General features: G+C 42.7%; 1 protein-coding gene across 6 annotated transcripts in view; it reads right to left on the reverse strand.

Moving 5' to 3' along the window:
- The window catches only part of LOC129855548 (microtubule-associated serine/threonine-protein kinase 2-like), a 270,030-nt gene that overhangs the window by 102,996 nt on the left and 147,303 nt on the right, over positions 1-19,731 (reverse strand). Inside the window, exon 1 of one of the 6 annotated variants that reach the window (XM_055923334.1) lies at positions 16,928-17,290. The exons of the other annotated variants lie outside the window; for them this stretch is intronic. Within the exon in view, the coding sequence (XP_055779309.1) occupies positions 16,928-17,001 (74 nt within the window). The 5' untranslated portion in view covers positions 17,002-17,290. Of the gene's footprint in view, positions 1-16,927; positions 17,291-19,731 lie in introns of those variants that run through there. 6 annotated transcript variants of the gene reach the window in all.

The following is a 19,731-nucleotide window of genomic DNA, read 5'->3' on the forward strand; positions in this document are numbered from 1 at the left end:
TCTAATTAATCAATATATATATTTTTGTCAACCGTTCCATCGCATCTTAAACTTCTTACCGGGCGGGCTTTAAGACGTGGGGGAGGCTGCTGCTGCAGAGACTGCTGCACGTGCTAGTGACTGTTAGGTCTACTTGTAGCATTTTGGTTAACATTTTGGTTAATGTTAGCTACTTCTGTGGCTTGAGACTGTTAGCTAACAGTAAACGGACAGGAAAAGGCTCTGACAGAACGGATTCATGCAGATAGGCTACGATTTGAATTTGTGGTGAGTTAGAACAGACAGAGAGAGAGTATTCACTACTATAGACGTTGGTCATAATCAAAGCTTTGTTAACCACAATGTTAACGTTTTACTGTGGGGCTGCCTGTAAGTTACAGTGTAACAGACGTTGCGAGCTAACTAACGTTAACGGTGTCTTTTAAATTCGACATAAGTTATGTGGCGATGATATCTAATTAACATTGTATTTAATGTAGTTTTGCTATCTGTGCCAGGCTATAAATGAGACAGATGACATAACATCATGCACATATCTTTTCATACTCAATTGCTTTCATTCAGTAGGCCATTGAAAAACAATTATAAGTAGGTAATATGTAGAAAAGGTGACATAGTGTTGATCACAATGTCATTGTATTATCCTCAATTTCTCAACTGTAGGCTAGCTAACGACTAACGTTAGATGGATATACGGAAATTCTTCAAGAGAGGCAGTGCCAGCAGCTCTGCCGAAGGCCAATCCGGTGAGAAATTAAGATTTTACCAGTTCAAACAAACAAATTAAAACTTAAACTGAATAATCACCTTTTAAGCCTTGAGTTATTGTAAATATGAGTTTAATAACAATACATGTCAAAACACAGCAGACAAGAATGAGGGAAATAATCTGGAGGCTGACAGGGCTGAGGGAGCATGTCTGATGAAGGTTAGTGATAAAAAAAAGCAAGTAGATGTTTAAGCTTTCAGTCAAATTTGTACAGCATATGACAGCATATGTCTTACTTTTTATTAGGCATAAATAAATGATGTTCGTGATATCTTAAAAGGGTCATGCAGAAAGAGAGGCTTCTGTGCAAGGCAGAGATCACCATGCAAGCTGTGTAAGTGAGAGAGAGCAAGCATGCCCAGAGAAAGAGGGACAAGAAACAGATCCAGAAAGAGAGGGACAACAAACAGATCCAGACAAAGAAAGTAATCAAGCTGCTGCAGCAACTCCTTCCAGGAATGAGAGCGATTTAGGTGACAAAGACACTGGGCCCAGACAAGTGAAGCTGAATAGCTACCCACGCTAAAGTTTTGGTACACAGAAAAGGGCATTTCAGCACTGCTGGTTTGAGAAATACAATTGGGTAGAGCAAAGACACTAAATTTGATTATTTTGTCAGTAATGGCTGCAAAAATTTGAAAAAAAGCTTTGTTTATCTTCGGTAAACATGAGATGGCACAAACACACAGAGACAGTGGCATGGCAAAGCTACCAGGCAACTAGCAATCACGGGAACATTGCTCAGATTTTAACATTTTCCCATGCTAGTGATATTGCAGAGAGAAGGGAGTATCTGAGGAGAATTGTTGCGGCCACCTCAATGTTAGGAAGACAGGGGCTCTCTTTCCGTGCCAATGATGAATCTAGTGAAAGCACAAAAATAGGGAACTTTCTTGAATGTATGGAGCTTTTGAAGGAGATCCTTTCCTGCAAAGGTACAATACAAAATCAAATGCGACGTATCTCTCTCCAGAATCTCAAAATGACATGATCGAATGCTGTGTTCAAGAGATTACGGACACCATAGTCTCTGAGATGTCAACGTCTGGAATGTATGCCATTATGGCGGATGAGGCCAGGGATGGGCAGTCTGAACAGTTGGCTCTGTGTGTTAGGTATGTGACAGAGGGGACAGTTAAGGAGCGTTTACTAGCACTAGCAGAAATCAAGTCATTTGATGCCCAATCAATAGCAAATGAGTTGCAACAGCAGCTCCAAATGAGAGGGGTAGCAGGCCTAAAGTGTGTCGCACAGACCTATGAGGGTGCAGCTGTCGTGAGTGGGTTCAAAGGAGGTGTGCAGCACATTTCAGAGTGCTGCATCCGGAGGCAATTTATGTACATTGCTATGCTTAATTTGGTGCAGGGCTATTACGGAGGCTGCTGAGTCTTTCAGTTTCTTGGAGAATGTGTATTCGTTTTTCAGTACATCCCTAGTTAACCACCACAATTTCAAAGAAGCTCAGTCCAAACTTGGAATAGCATCAGCTGAACATGTACAGCTTTCAAACACTCGCTGGGTGTGCCTGCATAAATGCAGTCCTGGACACTTGAACTGCTATTTTTGATTGTCTATCTGCCATTTGATCCCCCATAGCTGTTGGTCTGAGGGCAAAGCTTTATAAGTTCTCCACCGTGTATTTGCTACTGATGTTTCAGTCCCTTCTTTCCGAGGCACTACACAAGCTCCTCCAGAAAGAGACTTTAGACCTGGCAGAAGCTTGTTTCGGCAAACAAGCTGTATGTGACACACTGATAGGCAAACGCACCGATGCATTTGCCACAGAACTTTATGACAGAACCAAAGCACTGAAATTCACAATGTTCCAGAGGCAGATGCAGCAAGAAAGCGCAATCAAACGAAAATGGGAGATTTTGTGGTGGAGACCTCCTTGGATTTAGGCACAGAATTGTCATGTTCCCAAACAATGAAAACAGAGTTATTTTGCTCCCCTGCTTGGACAGGATGGTTTGTGAGCTTGACCAGCGATTCTCGACTGTAGATGCAGGTCCGCTCAAAGGTATACAGGCATGCAGCCCCAACTCAAAAAACTTCCTAGATACATCATGCTTAACTGAGTTTGCCAAGCACTACGGAATTGATGTTAAAACAGAAGAGATGTTGGCGGCCAGAAACCTTCTTGCGCGGAAAAGAGAGACTGGATGTCCTCCAAAAGATATGCTTGCTGTGCATAACCTCCTGGACGATGATATGTTTCCTTCTCTGAAGGAAATTATTCAGGTTGCCCTCACAATTCCTGTGAGCAGCTGCTCCTGTGAAAGGTCCTTTAGTGCACTGCGCTGGCTGCACTCCTGGTTGCGGAAGACAATGGGTCAGAAAATGCTTGCAAGTCTTGCAGCCATGTCCATTGAGGGTGAAGTGCTTGGGCCACTAAGCCACAATAGTGTCATTTAACGCTTTGCCACCTTTAAAAATAGGAGGTACACTTTGATGCGTCCACCCACAAAATAAGTATCAAAAGAGAGTAGCAGGAGGAGCAGTGCTGTAATATAGGTTGTAATATTTGTTTGGGATCTTACTTTTTTACCAGATTTTATTCCTAAACATTTTTCAGTTTTTTTTTTTTTTTATTCAGCTCATTAGTTGAATTTAGTTTTGCTCCATTGTGGGTGATACTGTTTAAGATGTTCCATGTGTCTGAATTATTGGGTTAATTTTGAGCAACAATTAACGAAAGAGTGAAACTTAAATAAAGATTTTTTTCTAATGGTATAATATGACCTGCATGTTGTCTCATTTCTCACTCTCTTTCTCTCTCAAAATAAAACCCCAAAAGTATTTTGGCCTCATAGTACAGCCATTATTGTGCCTTTTGATGGTGTTAGATGGATGGGGATAGAGTGGACTTTAATTGTATTATTTGGGTAGAATTTAATTAAGTCATATTAGATCAGTGTCTAACACAAACTATGAGACAGGTATACTTTTAGCCAACCTTGAGCAAAAATAACCTTATTTTGATAGATTTTACACCAGTTGTTACTCTAAAAAATACATGATGAAAATACGTTTTGGGAGCTTTAAAAAAAATCCTGGGGGAGTATGCCCAGACCCCCCTAAAATAGGCTTAGCCCCCCTATCCATGAATCTCTAGTGACGTCCTGTCGTCTGACATCAAACTTGTCGTTAACGTTATGAAAAAGTATAAACACAAAAACAATATTAGCAGCCTGGTGGTCCAAAATAGCATAACTGGTGTATTTTAACATCAGTAAACCCATCCGTTTAAAAATTAATTTAGTATATGTTAATTTACAAACCTGAAACTAAAAACAACTTTCTGAACAATGTTTTGGTTCATTTCTAGCTTTTTAGCTATCTATCTAACGTTATGTTAGCTGGCTAGCCATTTCAAATAATCATATCATATAGCTGACAACATCTTAACTTTAGGAAATTTCTATTAATTATTACAGGAAAATAAACTCACAATAAGATAATTATTTACAAGTTAATGGCGAGCAAATTACAGAAAATTGCTTACAGTTGTGAGTGTGACAACATAAAAGCAGGGCATTCTACCAGAGAATTTTAAAACGGACACTGTCTCGTTGGCCTAAAGTTATATCCTAATTTGACTTTGGTGCAGATCATGTTGTTCTTGACATTACCGTCTCTGGTGAACACACACTATATCAAATACAATCAAAGTTTCATGCACAGGGTACAGAAGGTGTAAATGTTACATTGAAATGATTACTTGCATAGAGTCTTTTGTTTAGACATGTAGCTAGCTAGCTAGCTAAACAATGAACCATAATCCCAACTCATAACGTTATTCCCCTGTATGAATCTACAGGTAGATACAGCTAACCAACTAGCTAGCTTCAATGTTATCTAGCTAGCTAACATTAGGCTATAACTAGCAATGCAAATGGCTCTGAGATACGAATAATATTACTACAAATATCATACAGATAATATTAGCTAGCGAGGCAGGCAGCTAACGTTAGCTAGCTAGCTAACAGTATGATTTCACTGACAAAATTAGAAATGTATAATATCTGAAAATGTAGCTAGCTGGACTCTCTTACCTGTATACATGGATGAACACTTCTCCCTCTCTGTCACGGATGCCCATGTTGCCCTTAGTTTGAAGATGTAATCCGGAGAAAGGTGTTTTATACATCAGCCTTCTGTGCTATCTTTTTGACAGCTCATGTTATAGACAGAAACGTGCTACATGGCAGATCGATCTGAACTCATCTCTCGGCATGTCCATCCCATCCATTATCTCAGCCAATCATGGCAAGCGGAAGGTTCCTGTCTTTTTCTGTGGCTAAACCAACTAGGCTCATTTTTTAAAATTCGTATTTACAGATGGCATACAAGTTTATTATTAAGGAACATGAAAGTTCACATGTTCCAGAAGTAATTTCTGCCCAAAACATGTTTATGTTCAAATGCCTCTCCTGTGAAGTAGTGACACACAACATACACCTAGTTTCCTGAAACAAATCACAGTTGGTATCAAGGGACCTAACGTGTGCCAGGAAAACATTCTGCACACCATTATACCACCGCCACCAGCCTGTACCGTTGACACAAGGCAGAATGGGGCCATGGACTCATGCTGCTAACGCCAAATCCTGACTCTGCAATCAGCATGACACAACACGAGCCAGGATTTGTCGGACCAGGCAATGTTTTTCCACTCCCCAATTGTCCAGTGTTGGTGATCGCGTGCCCACTGGAGCCGCTTCATCTTGTTTTTAGCTGATAGGGAGTGGAACCCGGTGTGGTCTTCTGCTGCAATAGCCCATCTGTGTCAAGGACTGACGAGTTGTGCCTTCCGAGATTTTACAAATATTTCCATATGTTCTATTGGTTTTCAAATCAACTTGCTTTCATTATCCAGTAGCCAAAGGCACAATCTTAGTCATATAAGCAAACCATGCTAGTTGTTGCATCTTTAGATCTCCCTTCTTTCAGATCTTTTCATCTCTGTCACATGAAACCGCTCGCATGATTCGTGTGCATTTTACAACGGTGTTTTCCCGGTAATTGCATTATGGAACAAACATTCGCATGTAGCCTACTACCTTGCGCACACTTATACTGTGAATTTTTTTTTAGTTTAGAGCTGATGTATCAGACTCGTTGCTTTTTAAAGTATTGTTTTATGTAGACCAGGTCTACTGGTTGTATGAATTTGGGATCTATCGCCCCGCAACTGTCCCCAGAGTCTGTTTGGAATAGGCTATTTCTTTCTTGCACAGAATTCCAAACTGACCAATAGATTATGTCAACTTTTATTGGGGATATTAGATTGACATAGCCTAGTGATTTTGCTGTTCGTTATTGGTCTTGTTGGCTGAGGAAAAGTAAACGTAGCAGTTATTCTAACATCTTCAAAGTGCGCATCGGATTTGGGCAATAAAGGCCGATCGCTGTGCATCCTCGAGGTGCATGTTCTGTTAAGATGAATAACCATCATCTAAATGGGATTTCTGTCAATGCATATGGGTGCAGTAGATTTCTCAAATGTCCGTTAAATTAAAATGTCCGGCGCCACATTTTCCTAAGGAAATTCTGGCACACACGCATACACACCTACACACAAAATAACGAGACGAGAGAGGGATTGGAATTGGAAATGTGAAATGAGATTTGAATGTTAAATGTCAATTAATAATTTTCTTTATACAAGTAATTACCGGCTCTAATTGTCTCACCAAACAGTTCAATGAGGGGGCCGGCCGGGGGTTCGACAGGCAGGCAGGCAGGTAGACGCCACACGAGTTAACTTCTTTGATATAGGGGGCAGCATTTTCACTTTTGGATGAATTGCGTGCCCATAGTGAACTGCCTCCTACTCTGTCCCAGATCCTAATATATGCATATTAGTATTACTATTGGATATAAAACACTCTGAAGTTTCTAAAACTGTTTGAATGATGTCTGTAAGTATAACATAACTCATACGGCAGGCAAAAACCTGAGAAAAAATCCAAACAGGAAGTGAGAATTCTGAGACTGGTCAACGTTCAACTCATCGCCTATTCAAATCCCTGTAAGTTAAGGATTCCTACGCCTTCCACTAGATGTCAACAGTCTGTAGAACGTGGAATGTGGAATGAAGCCTCTAGTGTGATGTGGGGCCGAATGGGAGGTGTTTCAGTCAGTGGTCTGGCAAAATACCAGTTCCTGGTCACGCGCTTTCCTCAAGATATCGCCTTGCGTTCCATAACTTCTACAGACATGAAGGAATGCTCTGGTTGGAACGTTATTGGATATATATAATAACAACATCCTGAAGATTGATTCTCAACTTAGTTTGACCAGTTTATTCGACCTGTTAAATAACTTTTTGAAGTTTTCACCCGAGTTCGCCTGCATTTGCGCGAGCGTTTGGACATGTGCACTAAACATGCTAGCAAAAGTAGCTACTTAGACATAAGTAATGGACATTATCAAGCAAAACAACGATTTATTGTGGAACTAGGATTCCTGGGGGTGCATTCTGATGAAGATCATCAAAGGTAAAGGAATATTTATGATGTCATTTCGTATTTCTGTTGACTCCAACATGGCGGAGAAATGTTGTTATTTTTGAGCGCCGTCTCAGATTATTGCATGGTGTGCTTTTTACGTAAAGTTTTTGGGAAATCTGACACAGCGGTTGCATTAAGAACAAGTGTATCTTTAATTCTATGAAAAACATGTATCTTTCATCAAAGTTTATGATGAGTATTTCTGTTATTTGACGTGGCTCTCTGCAATTTCTCTGGATATTTTGTAGGCATTTCTGAACATGGCGCCAATGTAAACCGAGATTTGTGGATATAAATATGCACATTATCGAACAAAACATGAATGTATTGTGTAACATGATGTCCTATGAGTGTCATCTGATGAAGATCATCAAAGGTTAGTGATTCATTTTATCTCTATTTCTGCTTTTTGTGACTACTATCTTTTTCTGGGGAAATGGCTGTTTTTCTGTGGCTATGTACTGAGCTAACATAATTGCTTGGTGTGCTTTCGCCATAAATCCTTTTTGAAATCAGATATGTTGGCTGGATTCACAACATGTGTAGCTTTAATTTGGTGTCTTTCATGTGTGATTTCATGAAAGATTGACTTTTATAGTAATATATTTGAATTTGGCGTGCTACATTTTTTCTGTCTTTTGGCCAAGTGGGACGCTACCGTCCAAAATATCCCAGAGAAGTTAAACAACATAATTACACTCAGCTGATGTGGCAAGCCAATTAGGCTAACATGAGAATGCAATTATACAGAGACACTAACAGGGAGTCAACAAAGCGACCCGAATCACCATCACTGCTAGAAGGAAGTCAACCTGAGACAGACAGACCTGAGAGAGAGAGAGACCGGAATCACCATCACTGGTTCTGACACCACTGGTTCTGACTACTTACAGTAGTGCAAAAGGGCCTCCAAATTAACAACCAGACAAAGTTTTCTATGGGTGTGGGGGCCAGAGTTAGGCAGGCAGGGGGTCTGGCGTACTGTGTATACAATGGTAGGGGAGATAGATGGACGGATTTAGAGGCAGACTAGCTTGCAACATTTCTCTCTCTAGCCACAAGACAACAGTATCTACAGCAGCCAAATCACACTCTGTGTTTTTTCTGCAAAAGAAAAGTATTGGGTGGGTTTTTAGTCGAAACAGTAAAATATATATATACTGTGTATATATATTTATATATATATATATATATATATATATATATATATATATATATATATATATATATATATATATATTTGACTGGTATACACAGTACCAGTCAAAAGTTTGGACACATATATTAATTCAAGGGTTTTTCTTTATTTTTACAATTTTCTACATTGAAGAATACAAGTAAAAGCATTAAAACTGTAGTAACCAAAAAAGTGTTAAACAAATCAAAATATAAATAAATATATATATATACATACAGTGCCAGTCAAAAGTTTGGACACATACTCATTCAAGAGTTTTTATTTATTTTTACAATTTTCTACATTGTAGAATAATAGTAAATACATTAAAACAATGAAATAATCATGTAGTAACCAAAAAAGTTTTAAACAAATCAAAAAATATTTTATATTTGAGATTCTTGAAAGTGGCCACCCTTTGCCTTGATGACAGCTTTGCCCACTCTTGACATTCTCTCAACCAGCTTCATGAGGAATGCTTTTCCAATGCTTTGACCCACAGGACTGCTGCTGACTGGATGTTTTTGTTTGTTGCAACTTTCTCGGTAAACCATAGACACTGTCATGCGTGAAAAGCCCAGGAGGCTGGCTGTTTCTGAGATACTGGAACCAGCGCACCTGGCATCAATGATCAAACCATGCTCAAAGTCGCTTAGGTCACTAGTTTTGCCCAGTCTAATTTTCAATTGAACAGTAAATGTATGCCTCGATGCCTGTCTACCTGCGTTATGTAGCAAGCCACGGCCACGTGACTCACTGTCTGTAGGAGCCAAACACTTACGTGAATGGGGTGGTGTACCTAATAAAAAGGTCTCTACTGCCTCAATCAGGTAGTGATTGTGCTACGACTGTACAAATACCTCACAGCCAGGGAGCTAAGAATACAAAATCATTAGACAAAAAGGTCAAGGGGAAAAGTGTCACGCCCTGACCTTAGAGAGCCTTTTTATGTCTCTATTTGGTTTGGTCAGGGTGTGATTTGGGGTGGGCATTCTCTATTTTTTTCTATGATTTTGTTTTTCTATGTTTTGGCCGGGTATGGTTCTCAATCAGGGACAGCTGTCTATCGTTGTCTCTGATTGGGAACCATAATTAGGTAGCCCTTTTTCCCTCCTTTCGTAGTGGGTAGTTAACTTTGTGTCACACCCTGATCTTAGTTCCTTTGTTATGTCTCTATTTTTGGTTTGGTCAGGGCGTGAGTTGGGGTGGGCATTCTATGTTTTGTTCTATGTTTTATATTTCTATGTGTTTGGCCGAGTGTGGTTCTCAATCAGAGGCAGCTGTCTATCGTTGTCTCTGATTGAGAACCATACTTAGGTATCCTCATCCCACCTGTGTTTTTGCTGTTGTGTGTCTGCACCAGCCAGAACTGTTTCTGTCGTTATTCTTTGTTATTTTTGTTATTTCAGTGTTCATTTAATAAATATGGACACGTACCACGCTGCACCTTGGTCCTCTCCTTCCAACAGCCGTTACACTTTGTTTGTGGTAAGCTTCACGGTTGTTTTTCGTTTGTTGTTTTGTTGGTGGCATTTTGAAATAAAAAGGAAAATGTACGCTCACCGCACTGCACCTTGGTCTTCCTTCAACGACGGCCGTGACAGAACTACCCACCACAAACTGACCAAGCAGCGTGTTCAGAGGAGAGGACAGGACGGAAACCCGAGAGGCAGCCCCCCCCAAAAAATTGGGGGGCAGATGATGTGGGCGTCGGTGCTGAGGGGTGAGTCCGAGACCGAGGAGGAATTCTTGGACCGTTTGAGCGAGGAGTGGTTGGCAGTGGAGAGGGACGAAAGAGTTTGGAGGGATTAGAGTCTGGAGCAAGATAGTCGCTTTGAGGAGCGTGGTACTGGTCAGGCACCGTGTTATGCGGTGAAGCGCACGGTGTCTCCAGTGTGCATCCACAGCCCAGTACGTCCTGTGCCAGCACCCCACAGTTGCCGGGCTGTGGTGAGCAACCAGCCAGGACGGGTTGTGCCAGCCCTGCTCTCCAGACCTCCAGTGCGCCTCCTCGGCCCAGCATATCCTGCACCGGCTCTACGCACAGTGTTTCTGGTGCGTCTGCACAGCCCAGTGCGTCCTGAGCCAGCGCCCCGCATGTGCAGGGCGAAGATAACCATCCAGCCAGGACGGGTTGTGCCGGCTCTACTCTCGAGACCTCCAGTGCGCCTCCACGGCCCAGTGTATCCAGTGCCTCCGCCAAGAACCAAGCCTCCAGTATGTCTCCCCAGCCTGGTGAGTCCTGTGGCAGCTCCACGTACCAGACTGCCCATACGTCTCCTCAATCTAGTGATGATCCATGGCAAGAAGCTTCCAGTGATGATCCATGGCACAAAGCCTCCAGTGATGATCCATGGCAAGAAGCCTCCAGTGATGATCCATGGCAAGAAGCCTCCAGTGATGATCCATGGCACGAAGCCTCCAGTGATGATCCATGGCAAGAAGCCTCCAGTGATGATCCATGGCACAAAGCCTCCAGTGATGATCCATGGCAAGAAGCCTCCAGTGAAGATCCATGGCACGAAGCCTCCAGTTATGATCCATGGCAAGAAACCTCCAGTGATGATCCATGGCACGAAGCCTCCAGTGAGGAGTCATGGCAGGAAACCTCCAACGACGGCCTCCAGTCCGGAGCCTCCAGCGACGTCCTCCAGTCCGGAGCCTCCTGCGACGGTCCCCTGTCCCGAGCCACCAGCGACGGTTCTCCAGTCCGGAGCCTCCAGCGACGTTCTCCAATCTTTAGCGACGGTCACCAGTCCGGAGCCTCCGGCGACGGTCTCCATTCCGGAGCCCCCAGTCCGGGGCCCGCAGCGAGGGTGAACAGTCCGGGGCCCGCAGCAAGGGTCCCCAGTCCGGGGCCTGCGACGAGAGTCCCCAAGCCGGGTTCGGCAACGAGGGTCCCCGCACCAGAGGTGCCACCAAAGTGGGGTGAGCCAGTGGTGGAGCGGGGTCTGCGTCCCGCACCTGAGCTGCCACCGCGGAGAGATGCCCATCCAGACCCTCCTCTATAGGTTCAGGTTTTGCGGCCAGAGTCAGCACCTTTGGGGGGGGTACTGTCACATCCTGACCTTAGAGAGCCTTTTTATGTCTCTATTTGGTTTGGTCAGGGTGTGATTTGGGGTGGGCATTCTATGTTTTGTTTTCTATGATTTTGTGTTTCTATGTTTTGGCCGGGTATGGTTCTCAATCAGGGACAGCTGTCTATCGTTGTCTCTGATTGGGAACCATACTTAGGTATCCCTTTTTCCCTCCTTTCGTGGTGGGTAGTTCACTTTGTTTGTGGTACTATAGCCCTGTAAGCTTCATGGTTGTTTCGTTCGTTTGTTGTTTTGTTGGCGACATTTTAGCTCATCACGCTGCACTTTGGTCCACTTCTTTTGACGGCCGTGACAAAAAGGGTGAAGAGAGGGAGAAAAACAGAGGAGGATAAAATAATCAATCCCTAATTTTCTAACATCAGGAGGTTATAGACAACGTAACACTGCAGCACATTCCATATCAAGGCTTCCAGAATACAATAACAGGCTGGCTAAACACGCAACGCACGCACTCTGGGATACCAATACAATGTAGAGACACAACATGAGTGACGTATGCACAGACAGAGACAGGTGGCCTGGACACAACGAGGCTCCCTCCCTCCCTTCATTGAGTCAGAGGAATAATTCATCGCCCCTAATCTGCTCCCACAGAGAGAGAAGGAGTGATGAAGAAAGGAGGAGAGATAAGAAGAGAGAGGTTTAAAAGAGAGAGGGTGAGAGCTCCATGGGGACATTCAGAAAGCACTGACTAGGTCTGGACATGTTACAGAACATTCTTTCACACATTCCCATCTCTCAAACATCTCTCAAGCTACTCCTCAGTGCCGGTGCACGAACACAACATAGTATACCGTGTTACTGCCTCCCTCCCAATTGACTCAGCTAACAGCACTGAGACACACACAGCCAGGCCAGGTGTCCCTGTCACACAGCTATCTGTCATCACACTAAACATGGTATTGGCGGTAGCATATCACACATCACAGCAATAATCTACCATATCATATAACTCCATGCAAGAGAATTCACCTAAGCAGCCACCAACTTTTTCAGTTGATTGCACTAGCACATGACTTGGTAGCACCAATGTTTTTGCTGATGTGTGCCCATAATGACCTGACCTGTGTCCCATAATATTCCACACATAACCAGGCTAATAATGATTAGTCATCTTTTAAACTAGCATGCCCTTAAAGGGCTTGACATTCAGGTAAATTTGCCAGTGGTACACCGGGCCAATAAAAGTTACTGGCCAGAATGAAAAGAATACTGCCCGGGAAAGCGGATAATGCGTACCTCATTTAAATGTTATCTTTATTACGGGCTGAGCAAGTAGCCGATAGTCTATAATGACCTACCCTCCATACACAAATAATAACATTTTAACTTGACAATGTCATATTTACATTGATTGTTTGGAGGGAAAACATAAAACCTGTGCACAATCTCAAAAAGGGTGTTATTGTTAGCGATTTTGAACAGTCACTCTACAGTTGTAAGGCCCTATAAAATCAGTTTCATCTTTTGGTAAATTCAGTTTTTCATGTTTTACATTTCCAGGTTTCCGAGTCTTCCTATTTTTTCACTTTTTTTAATAAATTGGATGTTCTAAGTCCACAAGAATTCTAAAACCACATCAGGATACCACTTGAGGTCTGGGACCAATCAGGCAAACATTATTGGGAGGGTGTAGAGCCCTTTAATTCAATTGTGCGTTTAGCAAGAGAGTTTGGCTAGCTGTGTTTTTGTACTGTACAATGGACAGTGCAGGCTACAAGTACATGTGATGTCAGAGTTTGCAAGACAAATGCCCCACTATTGATATAAATCATCAGATACAATTCTGCCAGGTAGGACTACTTTGCTGTCAACATTTAATTGGGAAGGTTGTTTGGAAAAGCTTTTACACCTTTTCATTCAAACAGTGCATGATGACTGAATAGACCATTGCAAAGATTCAACCAAGACTTTGGGTCAAACTTTTTGAATAGCTGGTCTGCAAACCCATTGTTGCATACCCATTGCTTTTTGAATAAATCTTGATACAAAAAATCGTAAACCAAAAACTAACGTGACCAGCAAAAAAAATATTCACTGGCAACCACATGACAAATTAGAAATTTGCCAAGTCAAAGGGTTACAAATGCAAGTGTTTTGGTCACAGTATTGAGCCCTTCTAAGTCCTACATGCACACATGTGCACGCGCTCACATATGCGGTCACACACATGCAGGGGCTAGGTTAAGATGAGCAGCAGGGTTGCTGCTATGTAAACAGGCGTTAGGATTAGCAGAGATAGATAGTCTGTGAATGAGACAGGGGTTATCTACTATGCAATTACCATTCACATACAGGGCGCTGTCACCCTGTCACAGAGTCACACACACAAACACACTACGCAGTGACAGCGGCAGGAGCAGAGTTGACAGGAGAGATAAATTAACAAACACACACACACACACACACACACACACACACACACACACACACACACACACACACACAAATATCTAAGATCAGTCTATCAAGATAAGTGAACGAAAGTCCATTGTGTGTGTGTGTGTGTGCACATCCACCTGTGTTTCTGAGTGGACGTATCGGAGTCCAGCAGAGCCCAGTGGCTGTAGACAACGCACATACAGTACCAGTCAAACGTTTGGACACACCTACTCATTCAAGGGTTTTTCTTTAATTTTACTATTTTCTACATTGTAGAATAATAGTGAAGACATCAAAACTATGAAATAACACATATGGAATTATGTAGTAACCAAAAAAGTGTTAAATAATTAAAAACATATTTTATATTTGAGATTCTTCAAAGTTGCCACCCTTTGCCTTGATGACAGCTTTGCACACTCTTGGCATTCTCTCAACCAGCTTCATGAGGTAGTCAGGTGGAATGCTTTTCAATTAACAGGTGTGCCTTGTTAAAAGTTAATTTGTGGAATTTCTTTCCTTCTTAATGCGTTTGAGCCAATCAGTTGTGTTGTGACAAGGTAGTGGTAGTATAGAAGATAGCCCTATTTGGTAAAAGACCAAGTCCATATTATGGAAAGAACAGCACAAATAAGCAAAGAGAAACGATAGTCCATCAATACTTTAAGACGTGAACGTCAGTCAATCCAGAAATGTCAAGAACTTTGAAAGTTTGTTCAAGTACAGTTGCAAAAACCATCAAGCACTATGATGAAACTGGCTCTCATGAGGACCGCCACAGGAAAGCAAGACCCAGCCTTACCTCTTCTGCAAAGGATAAGTTCATTAGAGTTACCAGCCTCAGAAATTGCAGCCCAAATAAATGCTTCACAGAGTTCAAGTAACAGACACATCTCAACATCAACTGTTCAGAGGAGACTGTGTGAATCAGGCCTTCATGGTCGAATTGCTGCAAAGAAACCACTACTAAAGGACACCAATAAGAAGAAGAGACTGGCTAGGGCCAAGAAACACAAGCAGGAAGGGAAAGGGTGATACCTTGAATGCCTTCAACTGAAATGTGTCTTCCGCAATGGACATTAGACCAGTGGAAATCTGTCCTTTGATCTGATGAGTACAAATTTGAGATATTTGGTTCCAACCGCAGTATCTTTGTGAGACGCAGAGTAGGTGGACGGATGATCTCCGCATGTGTGGTTCCCATCGTGAAGTATGGAGGAGGAGGTGTGATGGTGCTTTGCTAGTGACCCTGTCTGTGATTTATTTAGAATTCAAGGCACACTTAACATTCACATAGTTCTGCAGCGATAAGCCATCCCATCTGGTTTGCGCTTAGTGAGACTATCATTTGTTTATTAACAGGACAATGACCCAACACACCTCCAGGCTGTGTAAAGGCTATTTGACCAAGAAGGAGAGTGATGGAGTGCTGCATCAGATGATCTGGCCTCCACAATCACCTTACCCCAACCAAATTGAGATGGTTTAGGATGAGTTGAACCGCAGAGTGAAGAAAAAAACGCCAATGTGGCATATGTGGGAACTCCTTCAAGACTGTTGGAAAAGCATTCCAGGTGATGCTGGTTGAGAGAATACGCCAAGTGTGTGCAAAGCTGTCATCAAGGCAAAGGGTGCTTTGAAGAATCTCAACTATAAAATATATTTTGATTGGTTAAACACTTTTTTGCTTACTTCATGATTCCATATGTGTTATATCATAGTTCTGATGTCTTCACTATTATTCTACAATGTAGAAAATAGTAAAACATATATAAAAGCCCTTGTATGAGTAGGTGTGTACAAACCTTTGACTGGTACTGTACATACACACTTCACAGGCGTGAGCCACATAGAGCAGAGGAGACCTGAGGAATTATACGACAGCAGATCAAACTGAGAGCAGAGATGGAGAAAATTTCCACAGAGCGTGAGGGGCAGTGCTCACATCACCAGCACAGTCAAGCTAAGGGGGTTTCAGTTTGCTAGAATGAACTGCTCTAGCAGTTCCATGTCAAGTCCATAAGACTACAGTGAATCAGTGAGAGTGAGCCCAACCTTGCCTACCCACTCACTCACCCCCTAGGCAACACAGCACAGCACACTGTTACTATGCAAGAGTCACCTCGTCCCTGCCTAACTCCCTGTCTGTCTATCTGTCTGTTTGTCTGTCTGCCCAGAATGTGTCTAAGTGTTTAGAAAACTCTTCGAAAAGAGTTCCAAAAGGGTTATTCGGCTGTCCCCGTAGGGTAACCCGTTTTCCAGGTAGAACCCCCTGTGGAATGGGTCCCATATGGAAACCAAAAGGGTTCTACCTGGAAACAAAAGGGTTCAACCTGGAACCAAAAATGGTTCTTCAAAGGGCTCTCCTATAGGGACAGCCAAAGAATCATTTTAGGTTCTGGATAGCACCTTTTGTTCCTAAGAGTGTACACTGTTGACTGTAGAGAGATATGAAGTGTGTCTGTGTGTGAGTGTGTGTTACAAAGCTCACTGTTATTAACAGGGAGTTAGACATTTGCTGGCACTGTAAGTACAGCTCTGTATTCCCTGTCTAAAAGCCACATCTACATATTAAAGGAAAGAGAGAGAGAGAGAGAGAAACCGAGAGAGAGAAAGAGAAACCGAGAGAGAGAAACAGAGAGCGAGAGAGACAGAGAGAGGGAGGGAGAGAGCAAAATAACTGGGCTAAATGTGCACAATATGGTCAGATCATACCTCACAAATGTTCAAAACAAGGAAACTCAAATCCTCACAAAGCGCCAGCAACGGCATGCAACCTATTATCCCTAAACCAGACTGGCAAAAGTCATTTCCTGACCTTCATCTTAAAACCAAGTCCAGCAGAAAACACACCGGAGAGAAAGAGGGAGAGGAGACGCATTTAAAAAGAGAGGTAGAGGGAAAAGGGGTAAGGAGACACATTATAGAGACAGACAAATTAAAGCTGAGAAAGCAAGGGATCAGAGAAGAGGAAATGGAGAGATACCTCTTGGATCGGCGCAGCACGCTTCTCTCCGGCAGGGAAAAATTGGAGAGCACAGTCCAAAAAGAGTCAGACATGGTCCTGCAGCTCCACACACATGGCTGTCACACACACACACATACAGAGACGGCACTGCCCGCCAGCCTCTCAACACACAGACATACGTACGCCAGCTACTGGCAGCAGGCAGGCAGACAGGCAGCTTGGACAGATGGATAGGATGCGGCTTCTGCTTCCTAAACTAAAGCTAAAACTGCTGCTGGTCTCAACCTGCACCGCTAGCTACCGCTGATCTGAGCAACCTCAGTGTGCTCTCTCCCTCTCAATCTCTTTCTCAATTTATCTGCCTGACAGTCTCTCTCCCCCTCCCCTCTGTCTCCCTCCCTCCCTCCGGCTCAGTGACCAGCCTCTCTCTCTCATCCTCCCTCACTCCCTTTAGCTCAGTGGCCAGCCTCTCTCCGTGGATCACATTTAAAGGTGCAGCCTGCGTAAACACCTATTAACTCTACTGCCAGTGCTTTCTCTGCACCATCTACCATCCATCTGGGGTGTGTGTGTGTGTTGTGTGCGTGCATGCAAAGTATTAGGGGGCCCTAGGGGAAGCAAACTCATTATCAGACAGAACAGAACATAGTGGATTTAAGATGTACCTTCTCAGTAGAAACAAATACTTCTCTCTGTGTATTACGCAGCTGCCCGATCAGCTACCTGCCCTTTAGTAGTGTGTGTAATGAAAGGTACCAGCCAGCAACAGATCAGAAAACAAGACAAGATAGAAGGGGGAAAAAAGATAGCAGTGAAGTTTGTGTGGGTGGCAGGTGAGCGTGCTAGTGTCAGTAGCGTGACAGTGCTGGGGTAGTGATGTGTGCCTAATGCTTATGGCTCCTGTTTCCACCAGGCTAACTAACAGAGGAATACGTTAGCAGTAGCACCTCAGAGAAAGAACAGAAGCTAGCAGAGCGTGACAGACACAGGCAGCAGGTTCACCAAAGATGTCTAGAACTAACCCATGATAGACCACAGCCTGTTGTTTCCAATGGGAGCAAATGAATCATAGTGGGCAAAACAAGCAAGGAGCTGAGATCCTATTGGAACTTTCTAGCATGTATTTGCATATTTACATGAAGGAACGCCTGCTCTGTGAAGTGCGCGTGTGCAATAACTCAATTCGCCCTTGCACTCCTAAAAAACACCATTTGTAGAAACTTTGGCAAAGGGTAAAGTCTACGAAACATAGTGCACTCTGTTAATGACTAGTTCTGGGAACAGAAAACTGTATCGAGATCAAATGTTTCATCAATGAGAAAATTTGTAGAATGTCGGCCAAAATCCATCTTGCTCCATCTCCTCCCATCGCCGGCAACTGGGCTTCCTCTCATCACCATATTTTTTAAACCTACGCTACCGTGCATACCTATATAATGTAGGTACATGACGTAATGATGCCTCGTAAAATGTTGCACTACACGTGCAACACAGCATTCCTAACTGAGCCCACACAATGTCTGCTGTGTGGGTCGTGATTTGAAAGAGTAAGAACATTTCAGCGAGACAACTCAAAGGCGAAATCCATTAAAGCCAAGATAACGGAATTCATTGCCCTTGACAATCAACTGTTCTCGGTTGTGGGTGATGTTGACTTTCGCTGACTGGTCGAGCATCGGTACACACTACCAAGTGCGCTATTTTTCAGATGTTGCCCTACCGGAGTTACACAATAATAGCGTCACTGCTATTAGCTTCATGACATACATACTATGGAACGCCATTTGGGTCTTTGCGTGTCAAAAAAAAGATACAGTAGCACTGTCAAAGTTGTACAAAAAAGTCTGCAAACAAGCAAACACCGGCCACGAACGATGTGCGCGTTGGTAATAAAGCATAATTTGTTCAACTGCAACTTCTGGGGTAGCTATCTTTAGCTTGGTACCTAGCTAGCACCAATACAACCAGCCTGAAAACAATGACCAGTAGAAACTGCAGACCAGTAGAAATTCTTAGCAATGATTTAGGAATCCTTGTGAGTAAGTATTAGCTAGGTTGCCACTTGTTGTTCGCCTATTGAAATTGAACTTCAGTTCATGAAAATAAATAGCTAGCCAGCTACTTAACCCTGTTGCCCAAAACTAACGTTATAAGCAGCCAGCTAGCTTCATATGGCTAGTGAGGCTCGACCGGACCGGGTTATGTGACTATTGACTGTACGTTTGTTTATGTGTAACTCTGTGTTGTTGTTTTTGTTGCACTGCTTTGCATTATCTTGGCCAGGTCGCAGTTGTAAATGACATCTTGTTCTCAACTGGCCTAACTGGTTAAATAAAGGTTAAATAAAAAAAATACATGAAAATGTGTTGTGAAGCTAGTCACAATAAGGATTAGACACAATAGTGGAATTTGCGGTTTGCCTTCAAAATAAAAGAATGACTTTGACAGTGATGCAAATGAATACAAATAGTAGAATTATGCCATTCTTTCATTTTGAAGGCTAACCGCAAAGTCCACTACTGCGGCTAGTCCTTATTGTGGCTCGCCTCACATAGATGGGTCCGACCACCATTAATCAAATACGAACTGTCTTATAAATTAGGGTTATTTTAGATGACACCTAGCTATATAATTAGCTAGCTAATTGCTACTGAAACAGATGTCGTATTGCTATGTTTTTGGGGAAGAACATTGTTTGCATCCATGAGCTAGCTAGCTTTTTTTTATGACCAGCACTGTAGGTGCACGAGATAACTTTACCAGCATCATAGCATACGTATCGATGAATCGTTGTGACATATGAAATATGAGTGATAGTGTAA

Source organism: Salvelinus fontinalis, chromosome 5 (assembly GCF_029448725.1).
Source record: "Salvelinus fontinalis isolate EN_2023a chromosome 5, ASM2944872v1, whole genome shotgun sequence".
NCBI classification, from domain to species: domain Eukaryota; kingdom Metazoa; phylum Chordata; class Actinopteri; order Salmoniformes; family Salmonidae; genus Salvelinus; species Salvelinus fontinalis.